General features: G+C 38.4%; 1 protein-coding gene across 2 annotated transcripts in view; it reads right to left on the reverse strand.

The window, feature by feature from the left end:
- tp73 (tumor protein p73) overlaps positions 1-13,301 on the reverse strand; it is a 75,815-nt gene that overhangs the window by 20,787 nt on the left and 41,727 nt on the right. For both annotated transcript variants that reach the window (XM_056463082.1, XM_056463081.1), the window contains exons 4-6: positions 6,466-6,652; positions 4,525-4,640; positions 226-335 (exon numbers count right to left, since the gene is read on the reverse strand). In XM_056463082.1, coding sequence (XP_056319057.1) covers positions 226-335; positions 4,525-4,640; positions 6,466-6,652 — 413 coding nt within the window. The remainder of the gene's footprint in view (positions 1-225; positions 336-4,524; positions 4,641-6,465; positions 6,653-13,301) is intronic.

Below are 13,301 nucleotides of genomic sequence, written 5' to 3' on the forward strand. Positions count from 1 at the left end.
ACCCATAGTCCAAAAACGAACTAGTCATAAAATTTACAGATTAGGGAAAGGGTTTAGAGAGACCAGATGTTCAAGCCAACCTTTATAGACACGAGGAGAAACATTGCAGGTTTTTTCGACCTTAGATGAATGTAAACCAATTTTCGGGAAACCCCCAAAACATAACTAAAGTAGCACAATTTAAGGTTTTTTAATGATAAATAAGTATCAGTGAAGTTGACTCACTCTCGTGTCTCCAGCGTGATGATGATGAGGATTGGCCTGCGGTTCATTCCTCCAACACAACTGCTGTTACACATGAAATTATACAGAATGGTCGTGAACTCTGTGCCCACCTGAAGAAATAAAAAGAGAGTGTGATGATTATGGCTTCAGAAGAACTTAAAAGAGTATATTCAACATAGAAAAGTACAGACTAATGATGCCCAGGTCAAAGATCATACACTTACTGGGCACTTTATTAGGTACACCTGTCCAACTGCTCGTTAACCTAAATTTCTAATCAGCCAATCACATGGCAGCAACTAAATGCATTTAGACATGTAGACATGGTCAAAATTTAAGTGACTTTGAACGTGGCGTGGTTGTTGGTGCCAAACAGGCTGGTCTGAGAATTTCAGAAATTGATGATCTACTGGCATCTTCACGCACAACTATCTCTAGGGTTTACAGAGAATGGTCAGAAAAATAGAAAATATCCAGCGAGCGGCAGTTCTGTGGGCGCAAATGCCTTTTTGATGCCAGAGGTCAGGGTTAGGGTTCCAGCTGATAGAAAGGCAACAGTAACTCAAATAAACACTCGTTACAACCGAGGTATGCAGAAGAGCATCTCTGAACACACAACATGTCTAACCTTAAGGCGGATGGACTACAGCAGCAGATGACCACACCGTGTGCCACTGCTGTCAGCTAAGAACAGGAAACTGAGGATACAATTCGCACAGGATCAACAAAACTGGACAATAGAAATTTGGAAAAACGTTGCCTGGTCTGATGAGTCTCGATTTCTGCTGAATGGTAGGATGGTAGGGTCAGAGTTTGCTGTCAACAATATGAAAGCATAGATCCATCCTGCCTTGTATCAACGGTTCAGACTGGTGGTGGTGGTAGTGTAATGGTGTGGGGGATATCTTCTTGGCAAACTTTGGTACCAATTGAGCCTTGTGTCAACACCACAGCCTACCTGAGTATTGTTGCTGACCATGTCCATCCCTTTATGACCACAGTGTACCCATCTTCTGATGGCTACTTCCAGCAGAATAACGCGTCATGTCATAAAGCGCGAATCATCTCAGACTGGTTTCTTGAACATGACAGTGAGTTTACTGTACTCAAATGGCCTCCACAGTCACCAGTTCTCAATCCAAAATCGCACCTTGGGGATGGGGTGGAACGGGAGATCCACATCATGGACATCATGAAGATCCGCATCAGCTGACAAATCTGAAGTCTGCGTGATGCTATCATGTTAATATGGACCAAAATCTCTGAGGAATATTCCCAGTACCTTGTTGAATCTATTCCATGAAGGATAAAGGCAGTTCTGAAGTCAAAACGGGATCCAAATCGGTACCAGTAAGGTCTACCTAATAAAGTGGCCGGTGAGTGTATATATCCAATCATTAAACAATCAGTCATATGACTTAAGACAAACCAAGAAAGGAGGACTTCATTAATATATAAGTGAAGGCTCACTTGGTTGTTGTGATCAGTGTACATATACTCTACATACAGTTGAAGTCACTGCTAAAATATTAGCCCCCCCTGTATATACTTTTCAGGAAAAACTGTTGGCATCAAAAATCAAACTCATTTTAAAATAAATTTAGGTTCATTCAGAAAGCTTTGAATCATCTGTTTTTATTTCTTGAATAAACATCTGAATGTAAGATATGTGGGCGGCGTGGAGGCGCAGTGGGTATCACTGTCGCCTCACAGCAAGGAGGTCGCTGATAGTTTGCATGTTCTCCCTGTGTTGGCGTGGGTTTCCTCCAGGTGCTCCGGTTTCCCCCACAGTCCAAAGACATGCGCTATAGGTAAATTGAATAAGCTAAATTGACCGTAGTGTGTGTGTGTGTGTGTGAATGAGAGTGTATGGATGTTTCACAGTACTGGGTTGCATCTAGAAGGGCATCTGCTGTGTAAAACAAATGCTGGATAAGTTGGCGGTTCATTCCACTGTGGTTACAGCTGATTAATAAAGGGACTAACCCGAAAAGAAAATGAATGAATGAATGAATGTAAGATATGTATTATAAGTAATCTATAATAGAAAACACCTCCAGGTGGCGCCAACAATTTGATGTGAATCGCAATATAAGATAACGGAGCAACAGTGGGAAAAGAGGAATAAATACAGGTATTGTTACTGAAAATAATCCCTGGGCTATTAATAACCTGTCAGAACATGTTTAGCGTCCTGAACCGAATGATGACTGCAATTTTACCATCTCAAGTGTAAATCTGTAAATGTGTGCACTTATTTACAGACACAGTGCTCTGAAAGTGTCTGCATGAGTGCATAATACACTCGAAAAAATAATGTTTGTTGTTAAAATACTTATTTAAAATGAGCTAAAACAACACAATTCTTGATTTTTTTTTGGGGGGGGGGGGGGGTGGGGGACAACTTAATTGTTTTATGTTCAATCCACCTAAATTTGCAAAAACTAATAAGCTAACCTAATTCCTTCATATTATCCCAACACAAATCAGTTGTGTGGACCCCAGCATTTTTTACAGTGTATGTCTGTGTGTTTTTGTGACTGCACATACAAAACCCTACCAAAAAGCAATGCCCCCAAAAACTGCAACATGTGTTCAACGAATCATTTAATTGAAAAGTTAGATTTTTACATTGTCTAAATCAAAGTGTGAGTTGTTGTACTGCTCATGTGTTCTAAGAATACATTGTGCTTTGAAACTTTAACATTTGCCAGAATTATTATAGTTCATTAAAATGTATAACATAAAATAAGCACTCGATGATAAGGCAGCATAATAATTAATATTAATTAATTAATAGCTAATTTCTAATAACTCATTCCTTTTTTCTTTGCCATGATGACAGCACGTAATATTTGACTAGATATTTTTCAAGATACTAGTATTCAGCTTAAAGTGCCATTGAAAGGCTTAACTAGGTTAATTAGGCAAGTCATTGTATAACAGTGTTTTGTTCTGTAGACAATCGAAAAAAACATTGCTTAAGGGGGCTAATAATATTGACTTGAAAATGGTTTAAGAAAGTATTTATACTAGTTTAAATAAAACAAATAAGACTTTCTCCAGAAGAAAAAATACATTCATTAATTTTCCTTCAGCTTTGTCCCTTATTTACCAGGGGTCGCCACAGCGGAATGAACCGCCAACTATTCCAGTACATGTTTTACACAGAGGATGCCATTCCAGCCGCAATCCAGTACTGGGAACAGTGTTGGGAAAGTTACTTTTGAAAGTAATGCATTACAATAATGAGTTAGTCCCCAAACAAGTAACTAGTTGCATAACTTAGTTACTTTTTATGGAAAGTAATGTGTTACGTTACTTGAGTTACTTTTTCATATCTTCCTGAGGCTTGATCTCTTTCAGAACTGGCAGGGTGTTTTTTTTTTCATTAGAGGAGCTCTGCATTTAACCCTGCACTGTTTAACCTACACCTTCATTTACCTTAAAAAAAACTAATAAAAAAAATATATTGTTACCTTGTGAGAACTTCCTGACGCTATACATGCTGAATATGTGTTTGCTACTTTTGTATTTTTGTCTTATTATTTTAGTAAAATCACTGTCCATTGAGACTATAATCCCCTTTTCTTCCATGTGTTCAAAATAATGAGAATATTCTATTACAGAAATGTAAGGCTCTGCCATCTTGGTTTCTGTCTGTTCCCGCGGGGAGCTCATTCTCTCATTGAGTGTGATTCAATGCGATTACACAAATTTTCATTCAGCAAATTCTTTTTTTTAAGGCGAATTAATCTAAAAAAGTAACTCAAGTTAAATAAAAAAAAAAAGTTACTCAAATATTATTACTTAATTTTTTTTAAGTAATGCGTTATTCATTACTTAGAAAAGTAATATTATTACGTAACTCATGTTACTTGTAATGCGTTAGCCCCAACACTGACTGGGAAACACCCATACACACACATTCACACACACACTCATACACTACGGACAATTTAATTAATCCAATTCACTTATAGCGCATGTCTTTGGACTGTGAGGGAAACCGGAGCACCCGGAGGAAACCCACGGTGAGAACATGCAAACTCCACACAGAAATGCCAACTGATCCAGCCGGGGCTCGGACCAGCGACCTTCTTGCTGTGAGCCGACAGTGCTAACCACTGAGCCACCGTGCCACCCAGAAGAAAAAATAATATAGGAAATACTGTGAAAAATGTCTTGCTCTGTTAAACATAATGTGGAAAATATAAAAAAAATAAACAAATCACAGGAAGGCGAATAATTTTGACTTGTATATAAAGCTGTATATAAATCAGCATCTGCTGAACTGACCTGTGGAGATTCATAAGGGACTAGAACACTCTGTCGACCTGTTACTGGGTCATCCACATACTGACACAGATTATTGCCTTCCACTCGTATCAAGTGACTGGCAGGAGCAGTCTGACCTGGAAAACAAAGATTCAGAATTACAGTAGCACGAACAACTTACATGCTTCCTTAAAGGTCCCATAAATTTAAAATAAAGTTTTTTAGATGTTAGTGTCGGTATTGTTAGTTTTTAGGCTATCTATAAACTAGTGCGCTCCAAAACGTTGATAAAATTCACATTTATAAGATATGAAACTGATTTAAACATGAAAAGCTTATCGTTTTCAAGCCCTAATGGACCATTGGTTTCACGTCACCTCATACTTCAGTGTCTCATCACATCATAACCAATCAAACGCTCTCTAGTATCTGACATGCCACCCTTTTCATTTGATGCACTTGAGCTCAACCACTCACATTAGCTCTGATAAAACAAACCGCTATTAGCTGTTTTTTAGGGGAGGAGCTACTCTATATGTACTGTGTTTATTTTAATTTTATTTTATTCAAATTTATATCTTGAAATGGACTGTTATATTACAGCTGTAACAGTTAACTAGATCTAATCATGTTACATTTAATAATCTTTGGTGCATATGGATTGGAAAACTGTGTGTCACCTACAGGTGGTTTGTAAAGCCCACTCACCTCAATAGAGGTCTGCATTCCCGCGGCTGTACCGCAGGAGCCTCGGGACCCGATCAGTTTTCTTGCGACGTGGGAATAAATTTCAGAATAAAACGCGTTAGCGGTCGGGAACTCAGTTGTAATTTGAATGGAAGTGGGCAGACTACCTATAGCGCTCCTGAGAGAGAGAGCGCGCTTCAGAGAGAGAGAGAGCACAGTCATCCGCTGTGCTGTGTGTTGCTTGTAATAGGCTGACTGGACTCTGTAACATCCAGCTGGGTGTTTTTGGGAGGCCTAGTTAATCGCTACACATTCTTCCTTGGCCAAGTATAACTGCTATGTGTACAGAAATAATGCTGATATGATATATGAAACACAATCGGTAGTTGGCAATTATATTGAGTAGATATGTTAGTAAATCTGACTTTGGAGTATTCACAAACCTCACCGCACATCACGCGGCACTCATGTCTCATTACAAAAGGGCAAATAAAACTGCCATTTAGCCTACAATCCACAACCTACACTTTTATCTGTTATCTCTCTTTTTTTGGTAGTACCCAATTTTAACCTGAGATTTTGAAAACCAGATCAAAATTAAGCAGGAAGGGTCCGGTCGGATGGAAAACGAGGCGGGGCAGGCAGCGGGTGAACAAAGGCTGAATATATGGTGGGAGCGGTCGGGTGCGGAATAAAACCTGGCGGGAGCGGAATTAAATTTTCAGTCCCGCGCAGATCTCTACAGAGTAATTTACATGTTAAGTCAATGCAAAGACACGAATAGACATCCTGCGGTGCGAATTGAGAGTTTTGCAAATCGACGCAAGTTGGAATTTCTGAACATTAGCGGATATTCCAGCCACGTTAACCAATCAGGAGTTTGCTGAAGTCTGAAGCACTGCTGAAAGCTTCCATCATCCAGGTATAGATTCTGCAGAAGTTGGGTGCACCTCTAAAAGGATCTAATGGACATGGCACCGAATGAATTTATGCTGTTTTTCAGCCTTCCTAAAGCACAAAAAGCACAGCTACTCTCTCAAATCTGCATCTATTCTGAAGTGAATTTGACGCGCGAATGAAGAGAGTAAACTCAAAATGTTCATGCGTCTCTTTACGCGTGAATAACATGATTAATTTGCACATGCCGTGTCTGGTGTGAACACAGCATAAAAATTGTACAATGTTATTTCCAGAAATATGGAGTGTTGACAAGAAAGTATCTGCCAATGAATGTACACAATAAAAAAGGGTCTTTACACAGTGACTTTTACATACTTTCGTTGAAGTCCCGTCCGAGTTCGTGATTCGGACAGCGTTTGACCACCTCTGTGACATGTTCAGCCTTTTTGTAGATCGGCATGGCTCGGATTACACTGCCGTTTGGGGGTGAAGATGCCAGTTTGATCTGAATTGGACAAGTCTTTGCGATCTGACAGTATAACTTCTTGAGCAATGGAGAGTACTGCAGAGAAAACAAAAACAGAGAGATTAATAACTGGTTATGCAGAAGGATTTTAATTAATACACTTAAAAATGCATGTTCACTCAAAAAATGACTTTTGTTGCTTGCTTTTGCTGCTGGAAGGGCATTCGCTGCATAAAACATATGCTGGATAAGTTGGCAGTTCATTCCGCTGTGGCGACCCCTGATTAATTAAGGGACTAAGCCGAAAAGAAAATGGATGAATGAACGAGTTGGAACAACACTTCTTTTGTGTTTTTTGGAACAATTTATTTTTATTTGTTCAATTTACTTAACTCTTATGTACTGTTGGGGATGTTTTCATCCACTCTAGGGTAATTTTGAGTCTTAATTTGGCCATAACTTTCTCATAACTGTCTCAGCTAGCAGAATGATTTTTGGAGTCAAATCTTATTTTGACACATTATTTGGAAAAATGATTTGAATAAAAAAAAAAACTCAATTATATACTCTGGGCAAATTGACGACCCTTTTGTTATGTTAGGGATGAAAACATTCACTGAATTGAACTGCTGTAAAAATGCAAAAAAAAAAAAAAAATTGCTGTACATTTTTTTCAATATTTTTTGTATAAATCTGTTAATCAACCTCAGTCCTGATCAAAACTACTAAATTGTTTAGAAAATTACCGGATTTTAACTCTTTAATTGCCGAATTCACATATGATGTCACTGATTTGGTGAAAAAAGCACACAAAATGGTGTATTTTCAATATAAAAAGAAATTGTGGACTGGATTTCTTTTTACCTTTTATCAGTCTTGGACATGTGAAACAAAACTGCCTTTGATCCATTGTTTTTAATTAATTTTCTTTCTTTTTTCTCCCTAATTTACTGTTGATGGCTGTTTTTGCCCCATTGACTTCCATTATAAATTAAAATATTAATCTAAATATTTTTTGGATTGCAAAAACATGACACCATATGTTCCATTTCTGGCTACGTTCACACTGCGAGGTTTAGTGCTCAAATTGGATTTTTTTCCCAGATCTAACTTTTTTTTTGCATAGATGTTCACATTGTTGTTATAAATGTGGCCAATATCAGATTTGCAATGTGAACAGATCCTGTTCCTAAACTGACCAGCATGCGCAAAAGTACAATTACGGACAGCACAAAATGTCTAACTATGCATACAATGTGTATACTGTATGAAGCACGTTGTCAGATTATGCTTATGTAACCCCGCCAGTCCTACGCCACCCAACCCGCTCTGAGCTGGTATCGAACCGGTGACCTTCCGCATGGGAGTCGGGTGCTCTACCAAATTAAAGTGTGTGTCGGTGAATGTGTGTGAGAGTGACCTTTGAACACTTACTGTACCTTGATGTGTCTGAGAAAATGAAAATATGCATCTCAGCTCTCAGAACTACATGGGGTAAACAAAAACAAAGACTATTTATGCACCATCAAATGTATCTATTAATTAGGGAGAAAAAATGAAAATCTAATAATGCATCAAAGCCGATGTTGTTACTAATCCTTCACATGTCTAAGACGGTGATAAAAGGGGAAAAATCCAGTCCACAATTACTTTTTATATTGAAAATACGTCATTTTGTGCGTTTTTCACCAAATCAGTGACATCATTTGTGAATTTGGCAATTAAAGAGTTAAAATCCTGTAACTTTCTAATCAATTTAGTAGTTTTGATCAGGACTGAGGTTGATTAACAGATTTGAAAAATGTTTTTTATTTTTTAAATATTTATCTGATGCATTTTTACAGCAGTTTAATTCAGTGGATGTTTTCATCCTAAACATTAACAAAAGGGCAGTCAATTTGAACGGTGCACAAGGGTTAAATTTGTGCAAATATTTAGGTTAACTTAATCGATTTGTGTTGGAGCAAGATGAAGTAATTGTGTGGAACCCTGCTTTTTTACAGGTTTATTCTTAATAACCAGATATGTTCAGAATATCCTTTTTTTTTAATAGATGAAGACTAATTCATCATCATCGGATGACATTTATCTCTCTCACATACAAACGCACACACTCATACACAAGGCGCATGTCAGAGCTTGTCTAAAACTATAAAGACATCCCAAATATTCCCCCAAAAACTAAATGTACAGACTTGCTTTGTGTGGACTTGTATTAATGTGATTCAGATTTTATGAAAAGGAGATTGTACACCAGGTGCAGGGACAGAATCAATCTCATGAACACAGTTTGCTACTCGTGTTGCAAACACATTCTGCAAAATCCTAGTTTCTCATAAGATAATGTTTAGGAAAGAGACATCATACAATATATACAAATATGTGATGCTAATGAGGGATAATCACAATTATAAAATCAGAACGATCAGAATGAAACTAAAACCTTACTGTAAATCCAAAATAGTTAACTGAACATACAGGAAAACAGTTGGAAAGCTGGTTATAATATTCATTTACCGTTTTCTGTCTTTCCGAAAATGATTTCAATCAGCATGTTTTGCTCTGAGAACATACAATATGCTGTTATATTAAAAGGTAATTAGTAGTGATTTACTGTAAAATTGTTATTCATTTTCTAATATTTCCTGAGAGATGTTTACCAGACAAATGGAAGTTTTCACAGTTTTTTTTATATTATATTTTTCTTCTGGAGCAGGTATTATTACATTAAGTTTGGGTGAATAAAAATATGTCAAAACTTGTCATTCATTCATTTTCTTTCGGCTTAGTCTCTTATTTATCAGGGGTCGCCACTGCGGAATGAACCGCCAACTATTCCAGTATATGTTTTACACAGCGGATGCCCTTTCAGCTGCAACCCAGTACTGGGTAACACCCACACACTCTCACATTCACTCACACACACTCATATACTACGGACATTTTAATTAATCCAGTTCACCTGTAGCGCATGTCTTTGGACTGTTGGGGAAACTGAAGCACCCGGAGGAAACCCACGCCAACACCGGGAGAATGTCACAATGACAAGCGATCTAATCCTTACAGATAATCCTGATCTAATCTTTGCAGATCGCTGGTTAACACACAGATCGCACAGAACTACAAATCCGCAATTTTAGGACTACAAGTTCCAGTCACGCACCGCTAACACACACCTGTTCCGAGTTCCGCTGATGACACACGCACACATACACAGCTGAAGCTGTTCATAACTGATTACATGAACAAAAAAGAGAGCAGTCACACACACTTCTGTGCTGAGTCTTATTATACTGTCACTGTGAACATTACGACACGTTTTCCTTTGCCTTGCCGTATTTTCAACGAAAATCAAAATAAGTCAACAATGCAAGCTATAAATAAATATATGAATTAATTAATTAATAAGACAAAACAACATTAAAGGAATATTAATGTCTTAATTAAGTAATAAAACAATTACTCTCCAATCTGTGGCTAAAGAAACTTAAAAATGAATAATTAGCTAAACTCAATACAGCATCTCCAGTTCAGTGCAGTTATGTTGATTTCACATGATGAAAACTGATTACCTCAAAATGATAATTAATATAGGCGATATAGTGGTTCATTATAGACGACACAGTGCCTCACAGCAAGAAGGTCACTGGTTCGAGTCCCAGCTGGGTCAGTTGGCATTTCTGTGTGGAGTTTGCATGTTCTTCCTGTGTTGGCGTGGGTTTCCTCCGGGTGCTCCGGTTTCCCCCACAGTCCAAAGACATGCGCGATAGGGGAATTGAATAAACTAAATTATCCATAGTGTATGAGTGTGTGTGAATCCGAGAGTGTATGGGTGTTTCGCTGTTTAAAATATATGCTGGATAACTTGGCGATTCATTCCGCTGTGGCGACCCCTGATGAATAAAGGGACTAAGCCGAAGGAAAATGAATGAATGAATGAATGAATATATGAAAACACCATAATATCATCAGATGAAGGTGAGCCATATTTCTGGAGTGAGAATGCCTGCTCATGCAGACCTACAGTAATTTTTCATCTACAATATAAAAAAAACACCTAAAAATGATTCAGATTTCCTTGATGACCTCATAAATCTGCAGCAGAAGTGGTGTAATTGTCTATTTACCGCGTTTAACCCTGCTTCAGCGCAATCTTCTCTCAAGATTTCACTGAGAGTTTATGTAAATGAGTACCATAAACACACATACACAGAGAGAGGAGACAGGGGAATAAATCATTGTGTGCAGATGTGTAAGCAGAGGGAGACGTCTCAACATGTATATGTCACACACACACACACACACACCCTTATTCACATCATCTTGCCTCTGTTTTACCCTCAATCCATCTCCCTTCACAATCTACAACATGTATTTAGTTAAAACATGGTCAAATCATCAATCAGTTGAAATAATTGAGAAATTGATTGAAAGATAAGAGGAATAATGTGTTGACACCAACATCTGAATGTGGAAAAAGTGGAGTTCCGCTGAAGCATTTAACCAATTTCTTCTCATTCTCACTTCCTTTTACACAAGAGATGGAGCTGTCATACATGTTATGAACTTATCAAGGAATGATAAAAGTCTTAATTGATTTCCATAAAACATCACACTATCATGTAAATATAATAATAATAATAATAATAATAATAATAATAATAATAATTCCTTACATTTATATAGCGCTTTTTTGAACACTATTGATATTTTTCCATTGGCGACTCCTAGAGGCAATTATGTTAAATTGCACAGTACAAAGTATCGCACCAACAAAGTATCCTGGCAACTGGTTCTTTCCAAAGCGAACTGGCAGACCGCTCGAGGTTAAGCCAGTCGTCTTTGAGCCGTGCAATGCCAGCTGTATGGCATCATCCGCATGTCTAGCAGGTAAATAAGGTTTCCATACCATGCAGTTGACCAGCCAAACATTAAAGCGCAATTTGCAGCGATCGCCGGTTTTCCCGATGTAATCGGAGCGATCTACTGAACGCACATTGCTATCACATTTCCATTCAATAAATGTGCAAATAATATGTGATGCTCAAATGCGCTTAACAAATATTGTACACTCAACAACCCAGATACAACGATGCCCATTCTCGCACTCAGTCAGTTGTAGAGCGGGCGATTGGGCCGCTGAAATGCCGTGGCGCTGCCTTGATAAGAGCGGAGGGGTGCTGCTATACCGCCCTAACAAAGTGTTCCTCTAATACATCTGTGTCTCCCACAGACACGGATACTACTCCAGACAGTAAAGTGTCGCCCACAATTGAGGTAACTCTCTACTCAAAGGGTGTTAGTTTAGCATCCCCTGTTCCTTCACCTGATGGGTCCACACTTTGACGGTGCGCCGCTGTTCTTCTCTTAACCTGCACCTTAACATCGGACCATTTCTTTTCTAATTCACTCACAGTGCGATGTTCAGATGCTGTGTTAACCGCGTCAGCTAAACTCTCCCACTCAATTTTTATTTTTTATCTAAATATAAATAACCATTTTCTCAAACATGTGCATGCATGTCTCTATTTATATATACAAAATAAATATACACAGTGTACACACATGCATTATGTAAAAATAAATAAATAAATAAACACAATTAGTCTTTGCCCAGCACTAAATGTAATCAATTTTAAAGACCTGCGAAAATACATAAATTTATAAAAGTTATTTAAAGTTATATAAAGTTGTCTGGTACATATGGACAGGAAAAGAGTGTGCCAACTAGAGGTGGTTTGTGCTGTGCCTGCGTACTTCTCATAAATCTGATCATCTAATAGTATTATTTACAAATATTTGAGAAGTTACAGCCTCCCCCGCCCCCCTCTTTGTGTTCCTTCTTAACTTGAATTGTTTACTTGCAAAAGTTCTTTGAATGTTAAAGGAATACTGTAGCTCACCAGTATATGCAAATTCTGTCATCATTTACTCATCCTCCAAACTGTTCGGGTTTCTTTCTTCCTCCAAACACAAAACAAGATATGCTGAAAAATGCTAGGTTATTACTGTATTTTTTTCCTACTATGGATGCCAATGGCAGCTGTATAAAAGTGAGGACATTTTCATGTTTGGGTGAATTTGCCTTTAAGGGCTCTTCATAGAAAAATGAATGCTAATGTATTGGTTTTTTAAATAACTTTTTGTTTTTTGGAGTGTATAAATCTACAAAGACCAAGCAAAACATGATGTCATACAATATGACCTGTTTAATGTTGTTCTAATATGCTCTTCTTTGTTTTTCGTACTACAAAAGATGAAATAAAAATTCCATGCTCATGCTTTTCCAAATAATGTCAGTTTAACAAAAAGAACGATCCCATTTGACATCTCATCTGATCTCATTTTCCAGGCTGGGTCGAGGGGCAGCAGTCTTAGGAGAGAACCCCAGACTTTCCTCTCCCCAGACACTTCCTCCAGCTCCTCCGGGGGGATCCCGAGGAGTTCCCAGGTTAGCCGAGAGACAAAGTCCCTCCAGCGTGTCCTGGGTCTTCCCTGACACCTCCTCCCAGTGGGACATGCCTGGAAAACCTCCCGAGGTAGGCGTCCAGGAGGCATCCGAAACAGATGCCCGAGCCACCTCAGCTGACTTCTCTCGATGTGGAGGAGCAGCGGCTCTTCTCCGAGCTCCTCCCGAGTGACAAAGCTCCTCACCCTGTCTATAAGGGTGCGCCCTGCCACCCTTTGATGTAAACTCAATTCGGCTGCTTGTATCTGAGATCTTGTCCTTTCGGTCATGACCCAA

This window comes from Danio aesculapii, chromosome 8 (assembly GCF_903798145.1).
Source record: "Danio aesculapii chromosome 8, fDanAes4.1, whole genome shotgun sequence".
NCBI lineage: Eukaryota > Metazoa > Chordata > Actinopteri > Cypriniformes > Danionidae > Danio > Danio aesculapii.